Source organism: Camarhynchus parvulus, chromosome 1 (assembly GCF_901933205.1).
Source record: "Camarhynchus parvulus chromosome 1, STF_HiC, whole genome shotgun sequence".
NCBI classification, from domain to species: Eukaryota; Metazoa; Chordata; class Aves; order Passeriformes; family Thraupidae; genus Camarhynchus; species Camarhynchus parvulus.
Window position 1 is genome coordinate 71,981,782 of NC_044571.1, and position 20,566 is coordinate 72,002,347.

Below are 20,566 nucleotides of genomic sequence, written 5' to 3' on the forward strand. Positions count from 1 at the left end.
ACTGCCTGTGGCTTTTACTGATCTGAAGCCAATTTCAAAGCAGTTAATTTCAGTAAAAAGAGACCTGATCGTGCTCAATAGTACAGCCAGTAAAAAGGAAAGGAGGGAACACATATTTGCCTTTTATGTGTCTAACTTTGCTACTGGGACCTTGGCACAAGGACAAAAGTGTGCATTGGCACATTCTTATGAAAGGCTCAGTTGTCCAATACTTCACAGGTATGTTCTCCAGCTATTTATATGTTTGGGCTTGCCTCAACAAAGGATTTTGAAGGATGGGTAAGAGGTTTTTTTGGTTTGGTTTTCTAGGCATGAAATCTAACAGCTAAGAAAAGTCAAAATTCAGCTTCAAAAGCACCTGTGTAGAGTGTGGTTTATGCTGATGTCATGACAGAACTCCAACAAAAGGAAGGGGTTTTATAGGAGGAACTCACTTGGGTGGAAATCAGGAAGACTGCAGGTAGCCAAGCTGACCAGGGACTGGCAGGAAGAGCAGTGGGTATCAAGGCTGGCTTTACAGCTGGATCTGCTTTGGTTGGGACCAGGGGTGAACAGACAGTAGAAGCACAGAAATGCCACAGTTGGCAGAGACTTCTGGAGATCTGCAGTCCAACCTCTGACTCACCATGGGCTGCAGCCCACAGTGGGACTGGCCAGCCAGACTTTTGTCCAGGAAAAGCCTCCAGAGGTGGCACATCCTCCCCCAGCACAAGGGCCTGAGGCTGAGTGGAACAGAAGATGGCTGTCACCAACCACATGTGCTGGTCTCCAAGCCCTTGGGAGCCTGGCTGTTCTGTGGGGGGTTCTGTGGTTTTTCTTGGCATTGTGGCCCTGCACAGAAGCCTCGTGTCACCATTGAGTGTTGTACCACAGCTGCAGGAAGGCATGGTCAGACAGTGCCAGCCAAAAGATCCTGAAAGAACGTGTGGTTAAAGGGCTGCATGGAGGATTCTACAGGTGTTGAGGTGTTGGGGCACAGACCCTGGCTGTTCCCCAGCCTTCGCCCACCACTGAGCAGAGCCATGCACAGCCAGAACACAACTCTCACCTCAAAGGAGCCCATTTCAGGAAATGTGCGCCTGCACAGCCATAGGTGAATGAGGTGACTGCCACAGATCAGGCACATTTTCATAGGCAGATATGCTAGATAAATGGCAGAGCACTGATAGGAATGATGATGATCTGCTGCAAATCTGGTGGGACACCCATGGCATGTCACCAAGAGGAGCAATAATGCCTTTTCTGTATCCATCTCCTCAATGTGTGCCTTGTTCCTGCTGTGCAGAGGGACTGTCACGCTGACACATATCAGTGCTCAGCCCCCCAAATGCTTAATTCTGGAAGAATTAACTAAATAAAATATCTCCTATAAGAAAGTTGTCTTTCCGTTCCCAGGGATTAGCAGGGGACAGGCTGTTTCTCTCAGGGAACTCTCTTTGTGATGCTGGAGACCAAATCCCTGGGCAGAAGGAGGTGAATTCAAATCCATAGTGGGTTTTCTTCCTCCAAAGAAAATACTTCACATAGGAATATATTGGTTTGACAAAATGGAAATATTTTGGCAGAACTTACCAGTGCATTTACAATCATATATCTAAAACATGGTAAAAATATTGTGTTTCCAAAGAAATCAAACCAAAAAATGTAGTAAAAAGGCAAAGGGCTTATATTTTGTATTTAACACACTATATTCAGAATTGCAAACATTAAAATGAACTACTGTGACTATGTTATTTTGAAGTTTCCAGAACAGATTTTGGAAATACAATTTCTTGGAAATTTCCAACTGTGCATTCCAATTTTGGCCTGAAGGATTTTTTTAACATTCATTTTCCCACATAGCAGGACCTGCCAACTTAAACCAGCTCCAAAAATAACAAAGGAGGTCAAACAAATCCAACTAATATCTGGAATTAAAATGAACCTAACTGACAGCCTCATCCCACATGGAGCTCTGATGTTATCAATCTTCTTGCCCTCTTCTGAAGTTTAATCCATTTTCCAGCGAGGGCTAGGAATGGGAATCACAGCAGGAAGGGTTCTGAGGATGTGATGGTGGGAGCCAGTACCTGCAGTGCTGTTGGTGGAGGGTGTCACATGCTGGGGACAGACCAGGAGCACAGAGAGCAGCACCCTCAGCCTGAGTGGGGGCTGGCCAAGCCCTGTTCCACACAGCCCATCCCGTGGCCAAGCCGATCACTGGGAAGCATCTCTCTGTGAAGTGCCAGAGCAGGACAAGCAAAGGTTATTTACCCCAGCCTGTAGCTGAGGCACTGACACTGCTGTGCAGTTTCCTTTAGTTTGTTGAAATGCTGTGGTTTGCTGATTTGGAAGTATTCTTTTCTACTGTAGTTGAGTCAGGGAAACAGTGGTGGCTGGAATTGGTGTTCCAAGTGGCTCCATGTTTGCAGCGATGCAGGAATGTCTTGTTAGTGCCGTTTTCGAAAGGAACCATAGCCCAGATGTGCTTGGCAGCTTTCCCAGTGGAAGGTAAAGAATAGTGTAGATGACAAGAGGTATTGATGTGAAAGCATTTCAGGGCTGGCAGGTTTAAGGCCTTTAATCCATGGCCCAGAGCAGATGAACAGGAGCGAGCATGGTGAGAGGGCAGGAATTCTTGCACCTGCAGTGGCAGAAGTGCAGCAGTGAGCAGTCACCACTCCTAAGCCAAGTGGTACCCAAGCATTTGTGCCCATCCTAGTGGCACCAGTGGACTAATGCCCCATCACCTAGGGATGTTTTTCTGTCCCCACTAGTTGGGACAGCCTGACACAGGGCCAGTGAGTAGCAAAGCAGAGTGGATTGTCATGGCCTTGGGAGATTTGTCATCTTGCTGCTACTGAAGGACACATCTGGGGGACATGGAGTCACCCAGGGTGATAGCCAAGCCTATGTCTTTACTATCACAGCTCTGCATGACGCATCAGAGGTACCAGGCTAAGAATGGCATGTGATGCTCACAAGAAAAAATATTCTGGGGTGCCTCCATATTTCATGTCTCCATAAACTGCTGCTGTTTGATGGAGGTGCCTCCTGGTGTTCTTTGACTCAAAGAACTCAAATTCCACGTAGCAATCAAGACCAACCCCTGCCTTATGTAGCTCCCCAGCCAAAGCCAATTCCATATTCCTAGCAGCCTTGCACTTGGCCTTGGTAGTTAATACAGTCACAACCTTGAAGCCTGTAACTCAAAGTCATAGCAAAATGAAGAACCTCAAGCAGGTTGGAGGTGACTGGAGGCAGCCTGCTGAGCAACTGTGACAGCAGTGCCTCTCTCTGCAGTGCTTTACTCTTGTGTTTGGTTTCTGTTAAATCCAGCCCACTTCAAGATCTCCTTCACAGGGTGAGAAACCTGGTGGCAAGCTGCAAAAATTCTAATTGCTCAGTGTGGCAATAGCTTGGAGGGTTTTATAACAGCTGGCTCAAGAATCGGCTCATTTAATACATGGTTTTGCCAAAGCAGAGTAAATTGCTTCCAGCACATTCCTGCTTTGGTTCCTGTAAGACACCTTGAGATGACCTTATGCTGCCTGCTCTGAGTTCAGCACAGGAGGCTGGACCTGCAGGACCCCTTCCAGCCTCGGCACTCTGGGGTTCTGGGCCAAGGATGGCAAGGAGCTTCTGGAGGCTCCCCTGGCCAGAAGGTGGAAGCCTCAGCAGCAGAAAACAAACAAACAAACAAACAAAAAACCAAACAAAACCAAACACCACCACCCCACCCCCCCCAATCAATAAGATGAAAAGTAGTTTATCTGGAAGAAAAACTCTTTTCTAGCAGCTGAGTAGCAGTAGGGAAAAGTTTGAACCACAAAACATTGCTGTAAGTAGCAGGAAGAAGAAAACAGTGCTGATGAGTGGACTTATGAGTCACTTTGTGATAAGGACAAGTCGTGGTGTGGCACAGACAGCAACTGGACAGCCCCAGCGACAGCAGCTGGAGCTCAAGGGGCAGAGAGGAAACTTTCTGAAACAGATTGCAGATCTCTGGTTCTGTCTGCTCTTTTCTGATACATTGAAATTCACTTTGCAGCTCAATGACTGACTTAAATTAAATGATTAACATCCTCACTCTTACAGAAAACATCCTCATCCCTTTATTATGAATTTAAATGTTACTTTGCATTTTCTGAGTGTCAACATGGATAATCAAGCTTGACTTCCTTTTGAGAAATATCAATAAAATAACAGCTTCTACTGTCAGGCTCTGGCACAATTCCCAGTCATTGAGCTACTTGAAACAACATTTGTCATTGCTAAAAACCATTTTTGAAAATAACGCGAACTGCACCCTAGAAGTTTAACTGCTGCCCTCTTTTGGGCAGGATAATTACTGCTGGTCTCTGCCGGGATGCTCTACCACCGACAGACACGGAATTAACTCTGCATCGGGAGCAGAGGGGTGAAATGGTTCTGTACACTGCATAATATCCTCGAATACCCAAATTCCACATACCCAAATTCCACATGCTGTTTGTACTTTACAATCAACAGTGGCTTGCCTATGAAGGATTTCTGCAATCAGTTGTGGTTTCTTTGTCCCTCTGTTCTTCTTCTACCGTTCCTGTGGGCACTGAATGACTCTGTGCTGCAGGACACTGTGGATCACAAACTCAGATTGCTGGCTGAGTTTTAAATTAGTTTTAATTGCTAGTGGAATACCAGGGAGAATAGTGTAGATTTATCCAGTCTCTGTAGCCTGATTTTCAGATGGTTTGCTCTTGTGCTGGGAAGCCCGGAGTTAATAGGTACTTATATTAACATGAACATGTTGTACTTCTATTAAGATTCTTTCCCCTACTGTCTGCATTCATTTTTAAAGCGACTAACAGCAGTTAAGTGGTCACAAGGGGGATAACCAGAATCTGTCAGAGAAGATACAAGTAAATGTCCCAAGACCAAAGCGGGGGAAATGTAGAGGAAGGAAAGGATGTTTGAAGCTCAGGAGAAAGACATTAAAGAACACCTGTGCCTTTGCAAATCAGCTTCTAGATTATTTTTAAATCCTGGGATATGAGTCAAAGGTGAAACATTTCCTTTTAAGTCCCTGCACAGGCAGCTACAGCTGATCAGTGAGAAGAGGCAAGAGGAGACCAGTCTGGAATCAGGGGAGATTTTGAGGGAAAATGCCTGGGCCTGGGTGGCACACTTTCCTTCCTCTACCACTCTTCCTTTCAGTGGACAGAAAGTGAAACAAGGGAGATGCAGATTCAGAAAAAGGGTTGTTCTGTGGTGTCTCCAGCCTGCCCTTGCTTTTGGCTTCACTTGTAGCACTGAGGCTAAGCAGAGGGGATGCAAAGGCTTGTCAATAGGATTATCTTCCCTTGCCTCTCCCTAACAGACTCTCGAGCAGTGGCTTGAAAGATGAATGTATCACATATCAAATCTATGGAAGAAGCTGAAACACAATTCCCAAAAGGTGTTTACAAGCATTTGATTTCTTAGTTGCCTCTCCTTCATTTAGACAGCCCTGGCAACTCTGGTTGCTGCACAGCTGTCACAAACTGTACCTCCCATCCCAAGCCCAAATCCCATGGAGTCTCCGAATTCAATGGTGTGAAGATGCTCAAACACCAAACTTTGCTCCACTCCTTACAGGTTGCTGGGGATCCTTCTTCAAGCTGATGCCAGGCTGGGACCAAACAAGATGCTCACTGTAGACAAGGGAGTGCTTACCTGACCAGGACAGACTATTTTGTTAAACATGCTCTGGTATCTCTAAGGAAAAGTGTGGCTAATTGTGTCTCACTGGGGTACTGCAGTGAAGTGTAGGATGGAGCTCCTGCTTCAGAATGGGATTTTTCAGTTTCTTTATTCCATATCTGAAGCTAGATGCTGCTGTATAACTTGTATAATTTTATGTGAGTTTTCTGCAAGAGATTTTTTTCTCAGTGCATATATTCATCTTTTAAAGGACTGCCTTGTTAACTGGAGACAGTTGGTCCCTCTCTAGCTTGATCTTGCTGTTTTTACAAAATAAAACATCTTTAACATGTAAAATCAAGAGAGCTTCCACTATGGGACAGCCAGTGCTCCGATGAACCGGACTGTCACAAGAGAGGTAAGAGAAACTTTTGGGTCCAAGAGATCCGAGGTCCAAGACCTTGAGCCCCTCTCCTACCTCCAGCCATGAGGCCACTGCCTACACTCAAGCAAAAGCAGCCTCCTGTGTGTTCACAGGTGAGAAAGTTAGAATTTGAGTGTCTCTTGCCCACAAACAGATGCAGAGCTCTAGTCAGAGGCGCCAAATGGGTGACATTGGTGTTGGGTTTTTTCTCTAGGCCAAAATTGGTTGTCTCTGGTGGTTCTTTCAATAAAGGACTGCATTTATTATAAGCTTCTAACAGGATATCCAGCTCACCCTAAGAATTATTTATGGGACCTGGCTGTGTATTTTGAGGTGACACCCCAAGTTCAGGCACTGATGTTTCTTTTGTTGATCTACTCTTGGTGATTTTTAAGGCTGAGGTCTGGATGTCCTCAGCATCTGCTGATGCTAATGAGACCTGAGAGCACCCCATGAACTCACTAGATTAAGTGCTAACCTTAATAACTGCTGATCTAAATGTTCCCACTCCAGCGGCCAAGGACAGGAAAAATGTTCTGGAAATTTAATTTAATCTCTCAGCATGAGTGTCCTGCATGGAGCTCATCCCTGCTGCTGGACTGTCTTCTCATAGAATGCCTCAGACACCATACCTGCTGATTCTGTGTTGAAATCTCATTCTAAATATAATCCCCTTAGGTGTTAGTTCACATAATTTTCACGTATAGTTATTCACATAACTACAACCAAGTTAACTGTGCAAAAATTTATGTTCATGGTGTCTATGCCCTCATGAACTGAGCAGAGAGGAGAACTCATTATTTAGTAACTGTGGAGCCCAAGGGTAATCACAACCCACAGGCTTGCCCCATTGGAAAACCATTTTGTGGAGTAAAATGCAGTGATAATAATAATCCCCAGATGCTGTAGGAGATGGAAGCCAAAGCTGTGGTTTGTAAAGGCCATCTCGTGGTAAGGCACTCATGTTGTCATTTTAAAACAGTCCATCAGGAGATGCCCTTAGGTTAAAAGAAATAACTTGAGCCACCCCCAATCTTTCTGCAATCCTGATGGTATTTTAGAGACACAAAAGCGAAGATGACATTTTCCAGTAGGCACATACTGGGCAAGGGCTTTACAACAGGGATGAGCAACAGTCTGACCCCAGTCACAGGGTGAGCTGGGCTGCAAAGTAAAACAGATTTTTTTCTTTTTGAGGTAGATTCTCTTATTTTAAATTTAATTGCCTGGCAGTTTTAAAAATGGTGTCCAAGAATGCATTTTAAAATAAATGCCATAGTCATGACAATTCCACAGATATGCTAAAAGAAGACTAACAAATCTGCTAAACACAGGCTGCCACAGTCAGGACATCATCCTCAAGCTGGAGCAGAGCACAGCAGGCTACTGTGCAGCAAGTCAAGGAAGTGAACAAGGTGCTGCCAGACCTCAATAATTTTGGAAAATGTAATGGAGGTGCTCCATTGCTGCATATTTTGGCCCAAATGCAGACATGTGCACACATTCAGTGTTCTTTGAAGGAAAGCCAAGATAGCTGGCATGTCACAAGGAGCTTACAACAAAGTTACACCATGCTGTAGCCAGCAACAAACGGATGGTCTTCTGAAATTTTCCAAATATGAAACCTAATAAGAGGAATTCTTATTTTGCTTTAATATCTTACTTTATGCTAACAAAGCCTTGAATTTGAACTACATTATGTATTATTTGTATATTGTTCTCACTGCAGGCTTAATTAATATCACTGTCTAACAAGTAGCACTTACCTATGTAATTTTTAATACTCAGTTTTCAAAACGTATCTATTCATAGAGTTGGCTATAAGGTCAACTCTGCTTCAAATAACAAGTGACAGCAAAATATTTGAAGAGTAGTTCCAGTATATTAAAAAAAAAAAAGCCCCCAGAAAGGCGATATCTCTTCATGCCAGACAAACTGGATGAATCACTGTGTTACTCTGGGGACTATTGCTTGATGGATCAGACCTATCCTGCTCTTTTCCAATCTGGATCTCAGTTTAGAGATCATTGTCCTCATCCAACAACTTTTCCATCTGTACTTATGTAAAAGAAGAGATTGATGATGGGGAGAACCTCAACTGCATCAGGTGAGAAGGAGTGTGCAGAGGATCACTGCTCAAGTTGGATAGAGGAGACAATCTTTCTTTTGCCTCTAGTTGTGCTAGACCAGCTCTTCTGCCTCCATTGCAAATATACAGCACCCCTGTAGGCGCAATAATGTCATACTTGGAAAGAAGATATGGGGAATGGAGGGATGGGATCCAAACACAGGCAGCTGGTATTCTCTTAGGCAGCCTCAGTTTGTCCATGGAGAAGTTTACTAGCAGTGTGGATACAGTCCTGACTTGAATAGGTCACGGAGGCTGAAAGGGGCTGTTTCCAGAAGAGATTCCTCCAGTTAAGGATGGTGTTGATCAGCTGGGAAGCTACATAGCTGCTCCCAGCACAGAAGGGAGCGTTTTGCCAAAACTGCTCCATGAAATAGAGAGAAAGGGGGTGCCTCTGGGACCCCACTTTCCTCCAAACAGTGTCATGGCATTTCTTAAGAAGCTGCCTCCAGCAGTGACAGATGTTGAAGGAGTCTCTTGGGTGTTCGTCATGCCTCTCCTGCTTGCTCTTGCCATTTCACAATGTGACACAGTGCAGCTGCCATCTCTCCAAACACCCTCCGTGACAGTGGTGGCCAGTCCTGTTTCATGAGCACCATCTTCACCAAAACACTTTCAACAGAGAAACTAGGTTCACCCCTTCTCAATAAAGGTGGATGCAGTTGCAAGAGTGGCTGAAAAGAAATGAAACTGCTTATTCCCAAACAAAAGTTAATGCAGATGCCATGATTATTCTGTGATTTCAGCAACACTGAGAAAATATGACCGATATATCCAGCAATGTTGGAGTTGGTACATCAGCCTCCAGCGCATTTCCTGACAATTTAGTAATGACCATTTCCTGGCTAATAAACACAGTCCCATGGTTTATTTGCCTTAATCACCTTGGCCTTCCGCTTCAGAGTTCATCCAGTCCAAAACAATGCTCTTGCTTTTCTTCTTCCATTCTTTGTTTTATTTTTCAGACACATCCTAATGTCATAATTACAGCTAGCAAAGGAACAGGACAGTGGACATTACATGAACTGTTGTCATATCCCTTTGCAGGATCCCACAGATCTGCTATTGCCTGTTGTGTTGTGTTTCTTCCCATTTTCCAACATATGAGCACTAATGCATATTTTACTTGAATTATTCTGGAGGAATAAAATGCAGTAAGTTATACTGATGGTAGCAAATAAAACAAATTCTGTACAAACAGCTTTAAAGAATGGAGAGATTCAAAACAGCAGCCGTAGAAAGAGTAAACACAGCTTTAACCTGACTCCCATCACACTTACTGTCCCAATATCCCAACAGAAACTTCCTTCAGCATTTTGTTCAATGCAAAAGTCCTTTGAAAGCCCAACATGAACTGACGAGATCTAAGTCAGCATGAAACCTTCTTGTTACACATGTGGCATTTCTCCCTCCTTTATCTGTACCAGAAGTTCATTTGGATGACACCGTTTTCTCCAAGACAAGGTAAAGGGCAATTTTTAGTTGGTGTTTCTGCACACAAAATGTCACTTCCAAGCCTTAGAATTGTCTAATTTCACTGCATTTTACTGTGACACCCTGAAAATGGTCCCCCTGGCCCGTTGGACAATTAGAGTTTGAGGAAAACCATCCTCGGAGTAAATCATCAATACTACTCTCCTTGAGGCTAACAGAACTGTTTATCTCAGTTGCTCCAGTCATTTAGGCAAGACTGTTTACTCTGATGTTCACTTTCAAGTGACACATTATGTAAAATTACTGAAAAATGTGCTGGCAGACGCTTCAGATAAGAATAATGTGAAGCAGGTGATTTGCATGGCGAGAAGTTCTACATCTGAGGATGAGTAAAGCAACAAATGATCTTGTCTTCTGCAGTTAAACTCCTAATTGGGAATATTTTCCTTATGGCAAATTATCAATACATTATGAAATTGTTTTTGAAATTTTAAGTTTTAAGGTAAACTATCACAGCATATAGAAATCATGTGTGGATACTGATTATAAATTAGGATTGCTACCTTCCATTCACCAAGGCAGGACCCCTACCTACTGTTTTTGATTGTAGAGGATAATTACTCTCAATATTTAAACCTGACATTGGTTGTTCGTTCACTAAGTTTTGTTAGGTTTTTTTAGTTTAAGCTGGCTTTAAACTGGAATTTTTTCATATAGTAAATTAATTATGAAGTGTGCTACCAATATCCCCCAAATCTCCAAGCCAACTCAATTCAACCCGTGAGGAGTAAGAGTGATTCTGTCAAACCCATGGTATTTAGGAAGCAAAGTTTTAAAATACATATGATACAAAATGTATCTGTATTATAAGATTGTTATTGTTCTTTCCTCAATGGGCATTATTTGGGAGGTAGACTAGGCTACTAATAAGACTGCTGGGCTCCCAAAGCTGTGATGTGACATTCAGGAACTGCACTATCTGAATATGTGTTTGCTCTTTCCATTGACTTTTCAGCCCCATGTCATTCTCTGGACAGAGGTCTTTGTGACCATGGGACCTTCAAGAGTAGGGAATTAATCTTGCTGAAAAATAAACCTGGAGGGGTTACTTTGGTTTGTTTTTTGGGTTTTGTTAGGAAAGCTGCCCAGCAAGGGTCAGTGTGCAGCCTCACAAATGCTTGTGCCAGAGCAGTGCTGGAGCAATGGAGATGAAGCAATGGCAGGATCCAAATGCTGTCTGTTGGATTTCTTGCTGCCCAATGCCCCATGTCCCCTTGGTTGTGCTGGCATAACTGAGCCACTGGTCAGTACACTGAGAGCAGAGGGCTTAGGCCAAAAAACAACCCAGTGAAACACTGGCTGCTAATTTTAACTGGATTGATTTTCTGAGCCACTTCAGCTCATGGTGACACAGACAGTCATGCCAGGGGAGGAGCACAAGGAAGGGCAGGGTATGGAATGACAGTGGCAGGATGGGCAGGGTGGGGACTGACAGAAGTGTTACTATTGCTGAAAAATGTCAGTGTAATCCAACTGAAAGTAGCTCAGTCACTGCAGGAAAATCCATTAGTACAATCTGGCCTGTCAAGAGTCATCAGTCTCCACATTACTGTTTTTTTCTTTTCAAACAGATCACACATTGATTACAGGGCATAAGCTTTCACTTCTGATCTTGCCCTGTGCACAGGCTTCCATGGGAATTACACCTGGAATAGGGCTCAAGGTTTTGCACCTATGAGATCAGGAGCTGATAAAAAAAAAAGATTATTTAATCAATACAATATTATGTTTTCCTTTATTCACAAAAACATTTCCAAGCAGTGGCAATTTTAACAGACCTAGTTTGGGAAGCTGTGTTTCCAGGAAATTTAATCTGTTTACTACAAATATGCCTTTGACAAGTCAAGGCTGCTTATCTATGAGATGTAATACTTTACATGATAATTAAATATTTCAATTTCTTTATGGCTAACCAGATTATTAGGTATTTGCTTTTCCGGTCGATGTAAATGTAATTATAAAATAAAACTGCTGTGTGGTCAAATAAATCGAAACCTTTATCTGAAGAAACAAATGCAACTTCACCTGAATTTATCTGCATAATCATGTGAATGTAACTTCATTGACAACATTACACATGGACAATTGATAATGAAATCATTGTTGAAATCCTTTTTGCTACGCATTCCTCTAATACTCTGCTAACGGGGAAAGAACACAGGGAAGTCTTGACACAAGAAAGCTGTGATGGCTTCAAGGAGTTGAAGAACATTATGACAGTGCATTGGCTCATAAAATCTTCATATCCATATGGCTTAAAGTACTCATTTTCAACTCCAGCCATTATGTGAATCCATCTCCTAAAACAGCTGCAGTGCTGGAGGGTCAAGGGGCTGGCCATGATTATTCTTGCTTTGTAGAATAACTCTATGCTGAAATGCATAGACCACATAGAAAACATTTTTTTTTCCTTTTTGACTTTTTTAGGCTGTCATAGTTCTCATCATATCAGCTATCCATTACTAATGGATACTAATCTAATACTAGTCTCTGATAAAGCTACCAAATGTTTTGGACTATCTGGTATAATTGGACCTACTAAAGGATCTTTCTAATGTCTCAACACACCATGAAAATGAACACTAATTTTTTCAATAAAACAGCCCCATGTGGGGCTAACAAACATTTCTAACAGTGCAGTGCTGTGATGTGTTGCAGGAGGCAGTGGGGATGTACAAAATCCAGGCAAGACTTTCAGTGATTCAAAACCAGGGTGCCAGTAGTTATCTCCAGAGCAAACTCGGCAGGTAAGAGTGATGGCCACAGCTCATACAAACTTGTCATCCAGGAATCTCCATCTAAGATACACTGCTGTGTTCCATCCATACAACTCAAAGGAAGAAAAAATTCTTTGAAAATCCAAGTTTATTCTGGAGCTGCCAAAGCTGAAACATCTCCTCATTCATAGGATAAGCTTTTCAGGGAGCTGGTGCAAACTACAGACCCAAATTGAAGCAGTAAAATGGTTCTATGCAATGATCATTCTGCTCATGGACCCTCAGCTACTGGAGAATCTGTCAGCAGGTATTTCTACAACCTGCCTCTTCTGTATATGGAACAAAAATAAAGAGAGTCCAGTTGCATATTTCTGCTGCAACTTCAGAAGTTAGCCACCTTCAGATAGCCTGGGTACAGCTAACTACTGGACCTTGCTTTCTCCATTGCAGTTGATTCATTACATGGCACACACTTGTGGTGACTGTACAAAATTGGTCAGCTGAGCAGTTAGCTCGCCTTCCATGGATTGCCTTCAGAATAGGAAATGGCTAGATGGTGAACCAACTTGTGAGTACTTTATGGTATTTCTGCTTTCAGGAGGAACATTTTTGAGCAAAAGTTTGTGTCAGACCTCCTTAAGGGAAAACCTCCAAAGCAGTATGGCGGCATTTCCAAACACACGTAAAACAAGCCTGTGGGTGTGCACGTGTGTGTGTTAAGCCATAGCAGCTTCATTGGCACCTTCTGTGAACTACCACAGATATTTCACCTGTCAGCTTCTCCAGACTCCACTGTTTTGTACCTATACAACACACAAGAGAGAGTCACACATCCAAATTGTGCCCATGAATCCCCTAGTGCTAAGGTGGTAAGTCTTACCTAAGGGTCTTGCTGAGGATTTCCACTTAGGTCCTTGCTTTTTACACAGGATCAGTGACAATTTGGCTGTGACTTGTAAGTTACTGAAAGGAAGGAAAAGCCCCCTCTTAAGCAGATGACCTTAGGTATAAACTAATAGGAGTAGGAAGCAGGCATCTTTACAGCAGGGTCAAAACAGAACAATTTCAGAGGACAGACTAAAGCATCAGTGCTCTAGCCTATGCTAATCAAAAATGACTCAATCTTAAGTGAATGACACTTACATGAGACAAGTGTCTAGAGACAGTAGACTAAAATACCCTGGTGCTACATTGATCCCTTTTGGATTGGTAAGTTTGGCTTGACAATAGCCTTGAGATGAAAGAGGCAGTAAGCTGTCAGTCTGAGCTGACATTTGTGTCCTTCAACATAGATACCTGCTGCATGAAGAATTTTAAGTGTTTGTTACAGCCAAGTTGAAACAGACTAGCTTAAGCTATCATCCTACCATCTAGTATACTGGGAAAGTGTTCCCAAATACTCCACAAGTCCATGGCAGTGGCAGCACAGAGGCTGTGTGGAGGAAAGCATACATATTTTCCAAATACTTAGTGCAAGCTATCACTGATAAACTTCCAAGTGTGAATCATAAGCAACATATTCTGATCAACCAGTCATAAATCCTGAAGATAACTCTGAAGGTCAAAATAGCTAAACTTAGTAAGTGTTCTGTTGAGCTCCCCCTTCTCAGCACACTGCAGTGCTAACCCCAACACGGTGGTTGCCAGACAAGTGGAGTCAGGAAGAAACAGAACGTAAGCAGATACAAACCAAAATACAGCAGGTTTCCTGTAAAACAATTAATGCACTCACTTGCTTTAAACAATGCTTAAGCTCTTACTGTTGCAGCTTCAAATACAGGAATGAGTATCACAAGATGCCAGAAGTCTGTATGTAGTAGAACTGCCCACCTAGCTTACATTTCTTAACTCTACTGACATTTTGCCATCCAGTGTCAACCTATTGCAATGCAAGGCCTTGCCTCTGAAAAGCCAGTTCAAGCGCAAGGTGTGTGCCTCAATTCTTGGGCAGAACATTAGTTTAACATATTGAGTGTGACTCAGTCATTTCTGTGTCTGACATTCTCCTGAATTCCCCTTCTGCAGGCTGCTGCTGTGGCAGCTCAACTGATGCTTGGTGTGTGCAGTGGCTGCTCCTGGCCACTGCGACTCTTCACTGCTCTGACAGTGTCACAAGCTCTGCACACACACAACTACACTACACACCAATTCTCTACAACCTCATTCTTAGCCCCTGTATCTTTTTCTGTGTAATGTGGTTAATAATTGGTTTGAATCTTGCTTCCCGTAAGACCCAGTCTTGCAACATGGAGGCTGCTCACATAAAGACCTAATATTTTGCCTCTTCCCTGTTAAACTCGTGTATGACACATTGCATTCCTTGTCAAATGACATTCTCAACAAAACTGAGAGCTTGAAATTAATTACTTGAATGACTAATCCAGCTTTGCAACACTGCTTACTGTTGCATTGTAAGAAATAAACTGAGAGCAAGTAAACAACAGCGCTGGGCAGTGCTATCAAACTTGCTTACAGTAATTTTGGTAGAATCTTTTCCTCCAGAGGGGAATAGTGAGTTACTGTGCCCAGGTAACTTGACTGAGGCCATTTGTATGGAAGTCTAGCCCGGTTGTCTGAAGGACTTAATTTGAATTGTTTTGAGTTGTCTGGTGAGAGATTGATCTTCTGTGTCACTGGTGACAAGCATCACAGACTACCACAAGTGGAATAGTGAGTACTGGAACCACTACTCTGAACAGACTTCTGCTAGGTGCTGATGAAAAAACAGTGATAAGTCAAGAAGTATTGCAGGAATTCATTGCAGAACCTATTTGCAATTTATTTACAGAATTTATTGCAGGAATTGCTGCAGAAACCCATGCAGTCAAGGTAGGTGTTAGGAAAAATGAGCCTGGGAAAGGGAGCAAATTGCATATTCCAGACAGAGAAATGGGCTCTGCTGAGAAAAAAAAGTGCAGGCTATGTAGGCAGAGATCTCTTGAACACTGCTGGAAATCAACCTTAGGAACATCTTAGGAAATCAAGCACAGAAAATAAATCAAGATGTACGTCCTGATAGGAGAGGATGGTTTCTAAACTTCTACCTAACCAATGATGAAAGATTAATTCCACACCAAGCCTGCCACTTGTGTGCTTGCAATTGTCATTGTTCTTTTGTACTAGTCATCCACTTCCCTACTGACTGTGATTTCCTTACCTCATGTAACTCATTGCTCAGTCACTTCTATTTCCTTGCACTAGACTTTGTCAGATGCTCCTGACTACAGCAAATCTTTGCTAGTTTTATTGTATGTGCGCATAGGACTAATTAACACATTCAAAACAAACCCAAATTCATGACTGGTTTGAACAACTAACTGTTGTTTCATTTTCCTGAACGTTTTAATCTTTAGCCCAAATTGGCAGTAGCTGGCTGGTTTCAGCTGTGGGAGAAAACTAGGTAGAAAAGGACTGCTAGAGCAGGAAGCCCAGGCTCCACTACCAACAACACTCTTTCTGGCAATGACTTCAAAACTTTGAACTATTTTAAGAGGATTAGCACCACAAAAGAGGAAAGCATGAAGGAACAATGTGATGCATCTTTTTTAGCCAACAGCAGAAATAGCTTCAGCATTCACTCTGACAAGATAAATGAACAATCAGCTTTTCTAAGACTAGCCAAGAGAACATTAGGATTGTAATATAGCTGAGAGAAAATGCGACTACTTGAACATGTAATTTTTACTGAAGATTACTCCACTCAGTCCTCCCACTCAAAAAGAGGACAAGATATACCTGATGATGATATGGTAAAATGCACCGTTTTGTCTGCACAAATCATGCCACTTGTGAAAGAGGAGTGGATTTAATGGACATGCTAAAGTGTGCCCAAATAGGCAAACTTCAGGGCAGAAGGGATAGGTACAAATTGATCAAACCACTATGCCGATTCAGGGAACTGGCAGATGGATCCTGTGGTGTCACACCTTACCTAAAATGGAATAACCACAGCAGTATAGACTGAAGTCTGACCAAAGTAGGAATCTGGAGGTCCTGGTGGACTGTGACAAGGGCAGCATGAGCAGGGCCACTCCATAAGGATGAATAAGCTGAGGCTGTCCACAGGACAGGCAGGGCAGTGGTCTCAAAAATCAGGGTGCAGTTCCAAAGGATTTGGGTAGGACTGGAGTGGTGACAGGTCTTCCTGAGAGTCCAAGACAAGGTAAGATAACGAGTCATGTCCAGAGTCTAGACAGAAAGTGAAGCCAGAAAGAGTAGAAGACAGAGAGTAAGAGTAAAGATCCATGCAGGAGAAAGAGTTGGAGACGAGGCTATATATTACACATTGAAGAAGGACGACTGATGAGCCATGATGAGACGAGACTGGGCTTGGCACAGGCAAACCTACAGCCCTGCACGTGCCGAAGTCCCAGGTGAGGGTGTGAGGGCAGTTAAGGCCCAGCCACGCACTTTCCTTGGCCTGACAGGAACCAAGCTGAACCCAAGTGAGCAGAACAGCACAGCGGCGAGCAAGGCTACCTCTATAGAGACATATTTGGTTGTTTTTACAGGCATGCAGCCAGTAGATCAAAAGAACTACCAGTCCTTTTTACTCAGCACTTGTTACATCACGTCTGGAAAGCCACATTGCACTCTGGGGCCCGCACTATGAGAAAGAAGTTGACAAATTGCAGTGAGTACAGCTGAGGGCAGTCAAGTTGGCGTGGGGGTAGGAGCACTTGTGAGGAAAGGCTGAGGGAATTGCATTCAGTCAGAAAGCTTGAAAGGAAACCCAAGAGTTTTCTTCCAGTACCTGAGATTGTCAAGAAAATGCGTCAACAGTCTCTACTGCGGTGCGCAGCAGCAGGGTGAGTGAGTAACAGACACATGAGGACATTCTGATTTAAGGGGGAAAAGAGGCCACTGTGACACCAATCAAGCATTGACAAGGTTGCCCAGAGAGTCGTGCTCTCTCCATTCTTGGAGATTTTCAAGACCCTGCTGAACAAAGTCCTAAGCAACTTGTTCAGAAGGCTGAAGAAACAGAAGGTGTGTGTAGAGACCTCTTGAGTCCTCCCAACCTGAAGAATACTATTCTATTTCTATTGCTTTCATGGCTATTCAAGTGTGCTGCTAAACACACAAGGCCACAGGAGAATGAAGGACCTTTGAGCATGCTGAAACAGTTGTTGAAGAATCTCGTTTTGATTACAAGTTACAAGTACAGAAGTACTCAACTGAAGTAGTCCTTTATTGAACAGAGAATTCTTTAAAATGGGAGGTTTTCATACCTTTCAGGGATTTTTTTGACATTTTACCTCTTTGTACACAAACTTCTAAGTCTTTAGCTCTGGATTCTGTTCTTTAGAGTGAGACTCATTGTACATTGTGCTGTTTGCCCAATAAACACACTCCAGGACTTAAGTGTGTTGTCACACTCTCACTACCTTCAAACTGCTCCATCTCTGACTGCTGTTCAATTTTCTGTATACTGAGTCCTCCTTTCAGTGCAGCCCTGCTGATCTCCCCACATTCTTCAGCTTTGAAGATTAACGTCATCCTGAAATGCATGTTCTACCTCCTAGGTAAACCCCAAAATCAACAATTTACATGGTTCTATTGCTACTTTTAATCTTGTTTAGTAATAAGCACTGCCATGCCCTCTTCAGCATTGAAAGCTATCATTTCTTAGGAGAAAAATCCTTGCATCTTTCTTTGGAAGGGGAAAGATGGATTTCTTGTAGTCATTCGTTTCCTCAATTCTTTCTTCCACTTTGGCTATTACATTGTATCATCTGCATGGAAACATTGTCCATTGGCACTCAGATTATGTGACCAGTCTACAAACACTCAACACTGCTATCAGCCGGCTCAGCCAGACGATAAATTCCAAACCTTGCATAAATTCAGCACTTGAGGTCAGCTAATGCCTCCCCAAGGCTGAGAGAACTATGGCTGGAAACACCTGGCTCTGCTAAGAGCAGAGCGGCGCAGCGGGTTCAGGGGAACACAGCAGCTGATGGTGCTCAATGCTCTGCACTGTGAGGGATGTGCTCTGGCCTGGAACTATGCACTGAACACTCCTTGGCAATTGCAGATCTTCCGTTCTGGCTTCATCTGAAGGTATCAAAGCTCCAAGTCTGCTCCACTGCAAACTGAAGTGGAAACCATCAGATTTGTTTAAAAGGCCAGGTCTTTAACCAAAATGAAAAGCCGCTGAAGGCATAATCTGAGACTCCTTTTGCTCCTGTGGCTGTGCAACAGTGTTCTGTTCAGCACATCTTTTAGAGTTGACACTGTCTTGTGACACAGCCAATGACATGAAAGGAGCTCCTGGTGGATTTATGTGGAAAAAAGTGCATTTTAGGACAGTTTCAAACATTGTTGGGTTTTTTGTTGTTGTTGTTTTCATTTGTGCTTTTTTTTTTTTGTTTTAGTTTGTTTTGTCTGCTGTAAACCAGTTCATTTGTAAAGATGCCGACCGCTCTCTGCCCTCCCCACCACTTGTAAGCTATATTTTACAAACTCAGCTTCTCATCCCACCACAGATCTGCAAGCACTGCAATGCACAAGAGACTGCCAGCAACCAGCGCCTGTGGCCGCGCTGGCACCTGAGCTCACTGGGAAGCACAAGAAGTGCATGGAAGTCTCCAGGAAGAGTGCCAAGAGGATGGTGCCAGGCTCTCTTCAGTGGTGCCCAGCGACAGGACCAGGAGCAATGGCCACACTTGACACAACGAGTTCCACCTCAACAGGAGAAGAACTTCTTTACATGGAGAGTGACAGAGCACTGGAACAGGCTGCCCAGGGCGGCTGTTGAGCCTCCCTCTCTGGAGACATTCCAAATCCACCTGGACGTGTTCCTGCGCAAGCTGCTCCAGCTGACTCTGCCTTGGCAGGGGGTGTAACCGGGTGATCTCCAGCGGCCCCTTCCACCCCTAACAAACTGCGGGCCGGCCAAGCGCGGCGACCTGGGCCCGGCGGGGAGCGGCGGCAGCCCCACCCCGCGGCTCGGGAGGTCCCGCCGCGTTCTGCGGGCCGGGCCGGGCCGGGCCAGGCGGGGCCTGAGGGGCGGGGCGGGGCCGGGCCGGGCCGGGCGGGCGGAGGGAGGTGCGCGGGGCGGGCGCTGTCCCCGCCCGGCGCTTGCGGTGCTGCGGCGGCGCCGCCGCTTCGCTTCCGCGGCGGGGCCGGGCCGGGCCGGGATTGGCCGCGCGGCCGCCTCGCCCCAGAATGCAGCGCATGGCGCGTCATTGAAGAGAGACCATGATGGCGGCGGCAGCCGGCGGCGGGGGCGCCCCCGAGGTGATCGCCCAGCTGGAGAACGCGGCCAAAGTGCTCATGGTGAGGCGGGCGGCGGCACCGCCGCGCCCGGAGCGCCGCCTCGCCCCGAGGGGGCGCCCGCGCCGGACCCCTCCCCTCCCCGCCTCCGTTCCCGCTGCCCTCGCCCCTCGGGCTCGGAGCTCGGGGCGCAGCCCGCCGGGGCGCGCTGCCTCCGCCGCCCCGTCCCGCTCTCCTCTCGAGCGGGCTCCCTCCCTCCGCCGCCGCGCCGGCTCGTCCCTGTGGCTCCGCAGCCGGGGCCGGCCCCGCCGCGCACGCCGCGCCGCTCCTCCATGTGCCGCCCGCTCCCGTCGCCCCAGGCAGGCTGTGCCGCCTGCCCGCGCTCCGCGCTGCCCGCCCCGCCGGCAGGCTGCCCGTCCCCCAGCCCCCGCACCGCCACCGTCCGCCGCCCTGACCCTCGCCCAAGTTGCCAGTGAGCAACTCTTCCTCCCCTCTCCCGGGGCCGGGGCCCGGGGCACCTCCCGCGGCGGCGGAGGAACGGCGGAAGGTCGCGCCCGTCCCCAGCCCAGCGCGGACAGCGAGGCACCCTGGGCAGCGTGGAAGCGGCCTCGGGAGTGGCGCGATCCGGTTCCAGAGTCTTCCTTTAAGTGGAGGAGCACCGAGGAGCCTGAGGCTCACGGTGCTGCCATGTTGAAGTAAAGCCATTAGTGGTGCTTCGCACTTGATCTGTTTAATTATCAATTAACTGCCCCTGATGTCTGTGTGTTGTTTTCATAACTTCGTGGAAAAGAACGCCCATATGGCAAAGATCAGAAATGCGATGGAGCTGGGTACCGACAGTGACCACTGGTGTTAAAGCATCCTAGGTTTGCATCCTTGTAAAAGACTTGTTTGAATGAAAAACTCTGTGTTGGCTGGTATAGTTTAGAGGCCTTAATTACAGCT

The 20,566-nt window shown here is 45.2% G+C and overlaps 1 protein-coding gene across 1 annotated transcript in view; it reads left to right on the top strand.

Moving 5' to 3' along the window:
- Positions 1–19,461: 19,461 nt before the first annotated feature.
- The window catches only part of XPO4 (exportin 4), a 73,315-nt gene continuing 72,210 nt past the window's right edge, over positions 19,462–20,566 (top strand). The window contains exon 1 of the mRNA XM_030943098.1: positions 19,462–19,684. Within this exon, the coding sequence (XP_030798958.1) occupies positions 19,607–19,684 (78 nt within the window). The 5' untranslated portion in view covers positions 19,462–19,606. The remainder of the gene's footprint in view (positions 19,685–20,566) is intronic.